This window comes from Oryctolagus cuniculus, chromosome 2 (assembly GCF_964237555.1).
Source record: "Oryctolagus cuniculus chromosome 2, mOryCun1.1, whole genome shotgun sequence".
Taxonomy (NCBI): Eukaryota; Metazoa; Chordata; class Mammalia; order Lagomorpha; family Leporidae; genus Oryctolagus; species Oryctolagus cuniculus.
This window is the reverse complement of record NC_091433.1, coordinates 74,988,502-75,001,807: the sequence shown is the minus strand read 5'-3', so window position 1 is coordinate 75,001,807 and position 13,306 is coordinate 74,988,502. Positions and strand designations below refer to the sequence as shown.

The 13,306-nt window shown below is 36.7% G+C and overlaps 1 protein-coding gene across 8 annotated transcripts in view; it reads left to right on the top strand.

The window, feature by feature from the left end:
- The window catches only part of TUSC3 (tumor suppressor candidate 3), a 214,666-nt gene that overhangs the window by 66,512 nt on the left and 134,848 nt on the right, over positions 1-13,306 (top strand). For all 8 annotated transcript variants that reach the window (XM_070068484.1, XM_070068487.1, XM_070068485.1 and 5 more), the window contains exon 2: positions 3,904-4,073. In XM_070068484.1, the coding sequence (XP_069924585.1) occupies positions 3,904-4,073 (170 nt within the window). The remainder of the gene's footprint in view (positions 1-3,903; positions 4,074-13,306) is intronic.

The window sequence follows — 13,306 nt, the reverse complement described above, 5'->3', positions numbered from 1 at the left end:
CCTGTGGTTCATTTTAATGGAGAGTGGTGTTTAGAAACCAATTTTACTGGATTGCATTATTTGTATGTTGTTCCTTTTAGCATTCAGAATATCTGGTCAATTACTGTTTTCCATAGTGAAGTTTGTTATTGACTTACAATACTGTCAGATTCATTTGTTAAAGTTTGTAATTCATTTTGTTCAGGCCCCACAATTCTGGTTGATATTTTGAAAACCTATTGAAATTAAAATTCCTTTTGATATCATTATAATTTTATGGGTTTTAACAAATGCAGACATGGCTTCTCCATTTAGAGTCATGAGACAGGACACTTACATCACCTTACATGCTATGATTTGGAGAAAAATACTGAATAAAGATTGTTACATACCTAAAAATTATAGGAACATTTTTGTTTGGACTTTGTGGATGTTCTTGTGTGAATAATCAAATTAAGAACCTTTTTGGAATAATCAGTGATTGGAATACTAAGTGAATTGGAGACTTCACTGCTTGGATTCATTGTCATTTTGTATTCAATGCTACATTATGGATTTTTCAGCTTTTAAGAAATTGGTATTTTTCATACTGTAAATTTAGACAAAACAAGTAAAAATAATTATCAAAATATCAAATATGTACTTCAGATCACTTACCACTTATCATTACTTTGTTTATTCTATAGCCAAAAAGAAAATTTAGAGGTGACACTATCTTATCTTGGAACTTGAAAAATATTGATCAGTGGAATACATTTTATTATATACAGTCTGTCTCATAAGTAGAACAAAAGTTTTATTTGTAGATCATGAATAAATGACATAATGAGGATGGTGAGGTAGGGATGGCGAGGGGATTGGAGAGAGGGAGAGAAAAAACAGTAACTGACATGAAGAAGCATGGGAAAAATCTTCAGTTTTTCCAGAAAGCATGGTGTAAACATCGACATGTTGTTCTTACATGTGTGTGGTGCCTGGGGAGCAGGGGGAGAGAGAAAGGAGGGAGAGTAAAAGATTATGAGTGGAATGACCACCTTATGTTGGTAAGGGTATATAACTCTCACATCCAACACATTAATGCAGGTAACGTTAAAATTTCATATGGATGGTGTTCTCAGGAACTGCTACTATGGTAATCAAAAAATATTGACAGTCTGTCAGACACTGATGCTGACTGATGGGCGTTTTCTTTAAAAAAAAATATTTTCCACATTATCTGTGAGGGTAAAACTATAAACTTACATGCATGGATTTAAACTTTTTTGTATCAAAATAAATATACCTCTTAATTTCCATTTTCTGTAGACTTTTGAAATACTCTCATATATTCGAAATGCTACCTTTTAAATATGATTGTGTAAAAGATTTTACAATTAAATTTGGTAATTTTAGATATGCTGTATTAAATACATAACAGTTTTCTTTAAGACAAAAATTTTAAGTTATTCTTAACATGGAAAATACATTTTCTTCTCAAAATATAGGACAGCTAGTAACAGTTCTTCTACATAGTTTTCAACTATTTTGGTATAGGGCCTTGTCTCCTAAAGTAAGTTTTATTTAACTTTGAGTTTAATAAGATTATCATTTTACTTTATGGAAATATATCCATAGCATTTTTGCAGTTGGAAATACAGCCCGTGCAGTTGAATATAATCGAATCTACTTATTTTTGAGTTTTTTTGAGATTGGGAGCAGTTTCATATGAGAACCCTATTTTCCTGTGACAACATTATGTCTTTTTTTGAACTGTTATCCTGTAATTAGCAATACTTTTTCCTTTTCTGTGGTTGCCATGCTGTATGGTTATCTGAATGCTCTGCCTCATTATTAATTCAGACATTGTGCTCTTGAACCAGCTTATTCTCCCTTTGGTTGCTTACCGTTTGTCTTGCTTTCCTGGGTCTGGTGGGTACAGAGAACTTTGAGTCCTTTTACTGTAACACAGGGTAGGATGCCTGTACTCTCTTCTCTCCCTGTTTCATACATTCCTAGTGTCTCTGAGTGACTCATGGGAGCAGCTGTCTCTTATCCACCTAGGAAGGGAAGGATTGAATTTCTCCTTATATTCTTTTGCTTTAATTCTTATGTATATATTTATATAAAGGAAAATTTCATGTATTTCATGTATACAATTTTTAAGATTTTATTTATTTATTTGAGAGGTAGTGTTATAGACAGTGAGAGGAAGAGAGAGAGAGAAAGACCCTCCCTCCTCTGGTTCACTCCCCAGCTGGCCACAAAGGCCAGAGGTTTGCTGATCCGAAGCCACGAACCAGGAGCTTTTTCCTGGTCTCCTATGCAGGTGCAGGTGCAGGGCCCAGGGACTTGGGCCATCTTCTACTGCTTTCCCAGGCCACAGCAGAGAGCTGGATTGGAGGAGGAGCAGCTGGGACTGGAACCAGCGCCCACATGGGATGCTGGCTCCACAGGCGGAGGATTAACCTGTCTCGGCGCCAGCCCCTCCTGTATATAATTTTAAGAAGAACACATTCTCAAATGGCACAACTTAAGTGTCTTTGTCCTATCCACTGAATCTTGTTTGGTTTTGCAAAGGCAGGAAATTTGTTTTTCTTATGTGAATACATCCCTTTAGAGTTCGTACTTGGACTGTTTCAGATGAGATAAATGACCTAAAGACAAGAAAATCCTGTGTAGAAGCTAGTGTGCTGTTCCCTTCCCAACATCTGGCTATTGCGCGTATCTCAGCTCCACACAGTGATGTGTCTGCATCACTGTGCCTTCCTCAGTCCCTCTCTACCACAAGAGTCACTAGTCTTTGCCCAGAGTCATCCCCAATAGAAATAGAATCACACCATCTTTCTTTTGCATATGGTTTCAGCTTTGCCTCTATGAGATTCCCTAGTGTGACTGCAGGTAAATGCTTAGGGGAAATTGGTAGGTGGAGGCTCCCATTCAGCCTTGCTAGGGAGGGTGGGGATGACACAGGGGTTTATTTTCTTTCTTCCCTGAGGGGCTTGGCTGGAGTAGAGCACTATATTTTTTCTTACTAGGTTGCCCCTTTCCTTGTCCTTTGAGTAAAGAGAGCAAACATTTTTTGAGGCACTCACTGGCTTTCCTGGGTTGGCAGCTTGTCCAGCAAGCCGTCTGGGAAGTATGGGGTCCGGACAGCCCCCAGCAGCTCCTTAGTGTGTCATTCTTCACGTCTTTAGTCAGTCAGCCTTCTCTGAGCTTTACCGAGTCTTCTGATTTTTTTTGGGGGGAGGGGTTGTTGCTTTGTTTTACTTAATGACCAGAAATTTTAGCTGCAAGAACATTGGAAATTGTGAGAATATTAGAAAAATGTCAGTCATTTTTCTTTCTGGAATTGGAAATACAATTATTTTACTTTTAATATCTTTTTAAAGCTTTGGATCATTAGGAAATAAAATTTAATATTTCATGCATATCTAGTCAATTAACAACAAATATATTGTCTAAAGGAAGCACTTTTAACAGAAATTAATTTGGGGGAAAATATAATCTTATGTAATTGTGTTGTGTTTGTAAGGCCGCCACAAAACAAACTAAACACTGGAGTAAGGAATGGAAAGTTTATAGGTGGGGAAACCCAACAGACCAGAGAGTAGGGGCGAAGAAGAAGAAACAGAGAGAGAGGAAGGCATGAGAGAGAGAGACACAGAGAAACAGACAGACAGAGACAGACAGGCCTGTGTTCAGGAACAGGTCCTTTTAAAACTTTGATGGGGGCGGCCAGGGAAGTAGGAGCAGTGAATCCCATTAGGGTAGGGGTGGAACTGACACCTGTAGTTGGGCCATGCGGCCACCTGGGTTCCAGCAATGACGGTGGGGGCTAGAGCCTAGGATGGTGTCAGGGGCATGGATCATGCCATTTTACTAACAGTGTCCATAGGAAATCCAGGACTTTCACCCTGTGTAAATTTAAGTTCTCTTTATTTGCAGAACCTTTTAGCTGAAAAAGTAGAACAGCTGATGGAATGGAGCTCCAGGCGCTCAATCTTCCGAATGAACGGTGATAAATTCCGAAAATTTATAAAGGCTCCGCCTCGGAACTATTCAATGATTGTCATGTTCACAGCTCTTCAACCTCAGCGGCAGTGTTCGGTGTGCAGGTAATTTATGATTCTTTTTTCTTTGAAAATTTAGAATTTTTATCCCAGGCTTATCTGTTTAAGATACATATGTAAGCAAATTGAATGGTTCGTTCCGTGTCATGGTCAGATATGACTGTATTCAAAAGTAAGCTCAGGGAAGAGATTTAGCCTAGCAGGTAAGACGTGTGGATCCCATACTGAAGTACAGGTGGTCGACTTCTGGCTCCAGTTCTGACTCAGGCTTCCTGCTAAAACAAATCTGAGGAGGCTGCAGTGATGGCTCAAGTGATTGGGTTCCTGCTGCCTAACATTGGAGACCTGCATAACAGCATTCCCAGCTTCCAGCTTCTGAGACCTGTACTTTCTCTCTCAGTCTCCCATTTCTCAGGTAAAAAATAATGGAAAAAAAAAATAAAGTAAGGTCAAAATCAATAGATTGTGGAAAATCACTTTGATAGGTTAATACTATTTTATGATGGGCATGTAAATTATTTGTTGATCAATTTCACACAAAATCATAAAAACTGATTTTTCAACTTTATATCCTTCCTGTTGCTTTGAAGGTCCACTACTTATGTCTTTGGTCAGTGAAGTAACCAATTGAAATATGCTCTTAAATCTATTTTAACAGTTTTAATAAAGAGGGCCAGCTTTTATGTGAGATCTATTTATGTTGGATACCTCTAATGATAGAAGCAATTTCTTCTTATGCTACAGAAGTAAATAATTTGAAATGGCTGAAATATTTGTAATTAGGAACAAACTAACAAAATTTTAGATAAGTACAAATTGAATACAAATCCAGCAAGTGCTTTTTATTATTTTTATTTTTCAAAAAATTATATTTATGTTGTACAAGTGTCATGTATTTCACATATATAGATTTAGGAACATAGTGATATTTCTGTCCCAACCTTCCTTCCCACCCAACGCTACAACCCTTCTTCCTCCTCCCTCTCCCATTCTCTTAATTTTTACAAAGATCTACTTTCAGTTTACTTAATGATAATAAATTTAACCCTACAGTAAATAAAAGACTTCAACAAATAATATGAAGAAAAAAAAAAAACAAGCGAAAGGGGCTGTAAACAGTCGTCAAATCTCAAAATGTCCATTTCACAACAGTACATTACATGTAAGGTACTCTGTTAGTTACCTTGGATCAGGGAAAACATATGGTACTATCTTTTGAGACTGACTTATTTCACTAAGTATAATGGTTTCCATTTGCATCCATTTTATTGCAAGAGACAGGATTTCATTTTTTAATAGCTGAATGGTACTCTAGTGTGTATATACCATAATTTATTTATCCAATCAGTAGTTGATAAACATGTGGGTTAATTCCATATCTTTGCTGTTGTGAATTGAGCTGCAATGAACATGGAGGTACAGATAATTTTCATATGCTTATTTCTTCTGGTTTGGGTACCAAGTACTTTTTAAATTAACTTTCAATTTCCAGCTAATTGTAATTTTTAGAAATAATGCTGAGATATTCTGTATATCATTCATCCAGTTTCCTCCAGTGGTAACATACTATGGAACTGTAGTAAAAAATACAAGCAGGTTGTTGGTATTGACACACTGAGGATATAGAACACTATTCTCCATAGGAATACTCCTTCTTATTTTTTTTTAAACCTACCCATCCTCATTTCACTCACAACCCTTTGAGTCTGACCTCTGTCAATCACTAAATTGCCCTTCATTTCTATAATTCTCTCATTTCAAGAATGTTATCTAAGTGGGATCGTATACTGCGTGACTTTTGTAGAGTTGGCTTTTTTTTTTTACCTACTATAATTTTTACTATAATTCACTTAAACTGCATGGAAGTTGGATTTGTCAACAATTCATTATTTATAGCTGAGTAATATTCCATGGCATGTGCATATTTCAGTTTATGTAATCATCCATTTGTTAAAGGCTGTTTGGATTATTTCTAGTTTTTGTTAATCCTAAAATAATTATCAACATTTTTCTGAATGTTTTTATGTAAAGTTTTATTTCTTTGAGGCAAATGTTAGTGTGTGATGGCTGGGTTGTATGATACTTCATATTTAGTTTTATGAGAAGCTGCCAGAATGTTTTCTAGAATGGCTGCATCATCTTGTATTTCTAGCACCAGTGTATAAGTGAGTGATCTAGTTATTTTCCTTGTTTTGCCAACATTGGTATTGTCACTATTTTAGCCATTTTGGTAGATTTGTAGTGATTTCTCATTGTGGTTTTTGGCATTTACCTAATGACTGATAGTGATAAACATCTTTTTGTATATTTGTCATTTGTATATTCTCTCTCATGAAGTATGTGTTTATGTCCTTTGCCCATTTATAGTTGGATTTTTTTTTCCTTTGGCTGAGTTTTGAGAATTTTTAAGATATATTTTAGATACTACTCCTTAATTAGGTATGAAGTTTTCAAATATTTTCTCCCAGTCTGTGACTTGTATTTCATTCTTATTACAGGATTGTTCTGTAGGTTTTAATTTTCATTAGGTTCAATTAACCAGTTTCTCTTTTACAGCTGTTATTTTTATTGTCAAATTGAAGAGCTGTTTGCCTAGCCTTGAATGCTAAGTATTGTCTCCTTTGTTATTTCCTAAAAGTTTTGTAGTTTTTACGCTTTATATTTTGATGAGATCTGGAGGAGAAACTATTTTCTCTTTGAGCATTAAGTGTGATTTTTAAGTTTTTATTTTTTTGTAACTGATCTTTATCAAGTTGAGGAACTTGTCTATTCTTAGTTGGATTCTTGTTTTTATCAGGCATGGTTGTTGGATTTTGTCAACAGTTTTTTTCTCACGTCAGTTGGTATGATTTCTTTAGCCTGTTGATACATTGGATTACATTGATTGCTGTTTAAATGTTGTACCAACCTTTGTATTGTAATAAATCACATTTGATTATGTTATTATACTGATTTATGCACTGCTGAATCTACTTGCTAACGTTTTGTTGAGGAATTTTACATCTAAGTTCATGACAGGTTCTAGTCTGTTATTTTCATTTCTTCCTTTTTTTTTATTTTTTATTTATTTATTTTTTTTGACAGGCAGAGTGGACAGTAAGAGAGAGAGAGACAGAGAGAAAGGTCTTCCTTTGCTGTTGGTTCACCCTCCAATGGCCGATATTTTCATTTCTTAATTTGTTATTGTAAAGTTTTTTGGGATCAGGAAAAGATCATCATAAAATCAGGAGGGAAGTGTTCTCTCTTGAACACTTTTTTTGGGAAGAGATTGTGTAAAATTAGTGTTAATTATTCTTCAACTATTTGGCAGAATTCTCCAGTGAAATTATCTGGGCTTCGAGATTTCTTGCGTTACTTGTTCCATTTCTTTTTTCCGATGAAGAAACACTTTTAGTTTTGTGGTTCCATGTGCCAGGAATTTTCATAGAATTGATTTAGGCTTCTAAATCATTTTGAGATGTAGTGGAATTTCAGATTATTAGTAACCTGGGTCTATGAGAAGAATTGGTTTCATTCACACTAGCTTGCTCATAAGAAATTTCTATGTTTTGAAATTTTGGGGAAGGGTAACTTATCATAACCCATTTATTAAGTGTAAATTAGAAGATGGCTAGAAATGGACAGAGAAGATTATGAATAAAAATGTCAGATTTGAGGACCAGTACTCAAGAGGGTACCAACATTGTTTTCAGAATTGGGCTAGCATGTGTAAGTATACTGTATCTACCTTAAGGGATGGTATAAAGCCCTACTTGCATGAAAATACAATTAAATTCACACTTAGGCAAAACATTGAAATTTGCACTAAAAATCAAAAAAGTCCTTTTTGGAATCATATAATACCATGCGTATTTTTGGAAAGTTATTACTTTTTAGCTCATGAAATAGAAAATGTTGATTTTTTGTTACTAGTAGTATTATGAAGTATACTTAACTAGTAATTATATTTTTTGTAACTGTAATCTAGCAATATTATATCTAACATTTTTTCAGTTACATATAATTATAGGTGATGTGGTAACAAACTTTAAAATACTGTAAAAAGGTATATACTTTAGGTAGTATTTTACTTAGGTTATGTTGTTAAATGAACTGTTAAATATAGATCCTCAATTTTTAAATGACAGCTGACTTGTTATAACCTTTTTTTGCTTTTTGCTTATTTATCATAGCTTATTTTTTAGTAAACTTTTAAATTTTGGACGAGTCAGATTTATGAGAACAAAAGATTGCTGCTATTACAAAATTGTTAAGTAATGAATCAAGATAGAGTTGGAGTTGTTAGAGAAGAGAGAACAGGTGAAGGTTTAGATACAAATAAAATGTCTAGAGCAGGTTAATAAACTCCATACCCAGATGTTGTGATAGAATTGTTTTGGGGTAAAACCAAGGCATTCATCCCACTCCTTGGAATTTACCCAAAGGAAATGAAATTGGCAAACAAAAAAGCGGTCTGCACCCTAATGTTTATTGCAGCTCAATTCATAATAGCTAAGACCTGGAATCAACCTAAATGCCCATCAACAGTAGACTGGATAAAGAAATTATGGGATGTGTACTCTATAGAATACAATACAGCAGTCAAAAACAATGAAATCCAGTCATTTGCAACAAAATGGAGGAATCTGGAACACATCATGCTGAGTGAAATAAGCCAGTCCCAGAGGGACAAATATCATATGTTCTCCCTGATTGGTGACAACTGACTGAGCACCAAAAAGGAAACCTGTTGAAGTGAAATGGACACTAAGAGAAACGGTGACTTGATCAGCCATTGCCCTGACTGTTGATGAACAACTTAATACGTTATCCGTCTTAGTATTTTTTTTTTGTCTGTTCTACTTATACTACTGGTTTAATTCTGTTATCAATACACAGTTATTTTTAAGTGTTGAAACTTAACTGAAAAGTGATCGCTGTTAAATATAAGAGTGGGAATAAGAGAGGGAAGAGATGTGCAATTCGGGACATGCTCAAGCTGACTTGCCTCAAACGGTAGAGTTAGAAACATACCAGGGGATTCCAATTCAGTCCCATCAAGGTGGCATGTACCAATGCCATCTCACTAGTCCAAGTGATCAATTTCAGTTCACAGTTGGTCATGGTGGAGGGACTGGGAGTCAAAGGGAGCACATAGACAAGTCTAGTACCTGCTAATATACTAACCGATAGAATAAATAAAGGGAGAGAACCATCCAACATGGGAAGCAAGATACACAGCAGACTCATAGAATGGCAGATGTCCTAAACAGCACTCTGGCCTCAGAATCAGCCCTTAAGGTATGCGGATCTGGCTGAAAAGCCCATGAGAGTATTTCAGGCATGGAAATCCAAGACACTCTATCAAAAAAAAAAAAAAAAATGACCTAAATGAAAGATCTCTGTGAGTGAGATCCCAGTGGAAAGAACAGGTCATCATAGAGGGAGGTACCTCTCTCTGAAGGGAGGAGAGAACTTCCACTTTGACTATGACCTTGTCTAAATAAGGTAAGAGTCGGAGAACTCAAAAGGCTTCCATAGCCTTGGAAACTCATGACTGGAGCATGGGGAGATTACTGATGCCAATAAACAGGAGTGTCAATTGGTAAAGTCAACAAGAGGAGTCACTGTACACTTACTCCTCATGTAGGATCTCTGTCCTTAATGTGCTGTACATTGTGATTTAATGCTAGAACGAGTACTCAAACAGTATTTTTCACTTTGTGTTTCTATGGGGGTGCAAACTGTTGAAATCTTTACTTAATGTATACTAAACTGATCTTCTGTATATAAAGAGAATTGAAAATGAATCTTGATGTGAATGGAAGGGTAGAGGGAGCAGGAAAGGGGAGGGTTGCGGGTGGGAGGGAAGTTATGGGTGGGGGAAGCCATTGTAATGCATAAGCTGTACTTTGGAAATTTATATTCATTAAATAAAAGTTAAAAAAAATTAAAAAAAAACAAGGCATTAACTTATTTATTTATTTATTTTTGACAGGCAGAGTTAGACAGTGAGAGAGACAGAGAGAAAGACCTTCCTTCCATTGGTTCACCCCCCAAAATGGCTGCTACGGGCGGTGCTGTGCTGATCTGAAGCCAGGATCCAGGTGTATCCTCCTGGTTTCCCATGCGGGTGCAGGGCCTAGGCACTTGGGCCATCCTCCACTGCTTCCTGGGCCACAGCAGAGAGCTGGACTGGAAGGGGAGCAACCGGGACTAGAATCCGGCGCCTCAGCCTGGATTAGAACCCGGGGTGCCGGTGTCGCATTTGGAGGATTAGCCAAGTGAGCCACGGCACCGGCCAACTTTTAAAGTAGTATATTCTTGGTAACTTTACAGTGAAAGCTAGAACAGAGAAAGGGAAAGTAAGACCAGGTTCATCTCTAATAAATTATTTTTATTTTCACTGAAGAGAAATGAGAAAGGAATCATTTAAATGGATTGCCGTGTAGCATTGGACATTTTTAAGAACCAGAGTACTTAAATTTTAGTGAAAAATTCTGCAGAATTAATTTATCTTCGACCCAGTATTTAGCAGTTGAGGAGTAAGGACCACTCTTCTTGGGGATTACCATGTTTGCTTTATGGTGTAAAGTGGATTAGAGTGATAGGCAGAGTGTCTTTGAAATGTGTAGCCATGGTTTCAGAGTTATATGGAGGTTCAAAGGACAGCTTATGGATTGGGTCTGATCCATTAAGGTAAATTTTCACAAGGGTGAAGAACAGGTTTTTGTAGAATTAGGATGGGTTAAAAACTAGGAAGTTGTCATAAAGGGCTTACCTCATAGATGAGGGAATCACTGAAGTATGATGAAGGTGATCTTTGATGTAGAAAAGACTGAGGAACTGAGACTGTAGCCCTGTCTGGATTATAAAAGTGTGTGCTGAAATTACTCAGGATTCCAGTAAACTGAAGTGCATACAATTGAGTTGATAGAAGTATGCCTTGAAGCTTGAAAGATGAAGATGATAAATTCATATAATAGGATAATATGACTTTTTTCCTAGAAACCCTTTATTTAAGGTATATAAACTTCATGTATTTCATAAATACCAATTTAGGAACATAGCGATTTTAAGGGAGAAATCTGTTGATTAATAATGGTTGAGCACTGGTCTTGAGATGCAATCCCAGAAAACACTAACGGTGACTCATATAGTGGGTGGAGTGTGGCAAAGTCTTGGCAAGATGACAGCTAAGATGAAAAGGGGGAATTCCAAGAAAAACAAATGTAGGAAAAATATTCAAATTGTATTTCTATACTGTAAGTTAAGCCTGAAAGCATATTGCAGATGCATTGAGAAAGATTGAGAAAGCCTCCTTGTCATCACCAGCTGTGCCCCCCCCCCCCCATGAAGTATCTCTCCTGGGTCCTTCTGTGTCAGTATAATTTTGGACCATTTTGAGAGTACTGCTGTTACTCTTTCATAATCATTTAGAATCTTCGAAAAGTTGATGGATATGACTTAAAAATCTAAGAGCTTTCCTTTGTGAGATATTTCCACTTTTTCCTTTAAGAAAAAGTGAAATTTTCTCTGGGGTTAACTTATGCTTGGATTCTCCAGTTGTTTTTCTCTGCTGAAAGGGTAGTGAATGAGCTTTTGGCTTCCTTCTAAGTCCTTTAAGCAAAGCATTTTGTTCTTCCTTCACACAGTCAGTTTATTCACAAATATCAAAATTCAATTCTCACTTCCCTCAGTGCTAACATCAAACTCTTTGGCCAAATAAAGTTGTTAATTAAGGCTACTCAATACAATTCTCACCTCCCTTAAAGCGTTAACTCCAAACTCCATCAAATTATACATTTCCCCGTAATTGTAAATCTTTTAGATGTAGTGTCCCTCAAAATTACTCATCGCCTTCAGAATTTACTACCAATTCTAGAAGTAAAATACCTTCTTTTAAGGTTTTGACTATGGATCAATAGATTTAAGGAGAAAGTCCATTTGGAAGAAAATTAAAAGCTGTTTGTGAAATAAAGAAGGTACATGTGTAACTGATGTGTTGGAAATGAATATTTTATTGGATTTCAAATAAATGTAAAAATACATAAATTATGAAAGCATGTTGAAAAGGATGACAGATAACATAACTTACTATGACAAATTAGATGTTTAGCTAACATCTTTCTTCCCCCAGCTAAAATTTACTATGTATAAACTATTTGACATCTTCCATTAAATATCTATATCTCTCTCATACCCACACACATATAGTGATTCTCGTTACTCTGAAAAATACATAAATAAGCACCCATTTTATAGCTGAGCATATTAAAGAGGTTAGTTTAGTCAAAGTTACACAGGATATCTGTCATGGTGTTACTTGTGACTATGAAGCTTTTAAGAGTTCAGTTCTTGTCTTCATTGTGTATGTTTATCAGTGGCTTTACTCTGTGAACTGTAGTTTGTATCTTGCTTTTGCTTTCCCAATTAAGGTGGTTGTTTTTTTAATCTTTGAGGGCAAGGGCCTATCAGATATCATTTTCTCACCTTATAAGATCATGGAAAGCTGTACTTGAGGGCTGCATTTCATAACAGGGATCAGCAAGTTGAGTACAACCGGACAAAACCATGGAAAAGAGCTCATCACCCTGCGTTTCCTTACACTGAGGTGACATCTCTCGTGGGGTAAGATTCTGGAGTTAGCAGATAAAGTGAAAACCATGTTTCGATAAAATTATCACTTTGTGTCACTTCAAGCACTTGTAAATACTGACTTAATAATTGGTTTGTGGACTGTACAAATTCGTATGCTTCTTCTTGTGTCCTCCAAGGAGCCATCTCATGCTAGGCTGTAAAGATGCTATTACTTAGATGATCACTTCATTGATGGGATGGCTGCCAGAAATCTCCTCAATAGAAGTATGATTTTTCTTTGTAATAACAATTTGGGGGAGATAAGTAGATTGGTAGGATACTTGATGATCATGTGATTATCCTGTTTGTTAGTAAATTTCTACCCAGCCGCTCTCACATCCATTTGATAATCCGTGCCTGAATGTGGTATTACATTGGTGGTGATTGTGAAATGGTGGACAGTGAGAGAGAGACAGAGAGAAAGGTCTTCCTTTGCCGTTGGTTCACCCTCCAATGGCTGCCGCGGCCGGCGCACTGCGCTGATCCGATGGCAGGAGCCAGGTACTTCTCCTGGTCTCCCATGGGGTGCAGGGCCCAAGCACTTGGGCAATTCTCCACTGCACTCCCGGGCCACAGCAGAGAGCCGGCCTGGAAGAGGGGCAACCGGGACAGAATCTGGTGCCCCGACTGGGACTAGAACCCGCTGTGCTGGTGCTGCA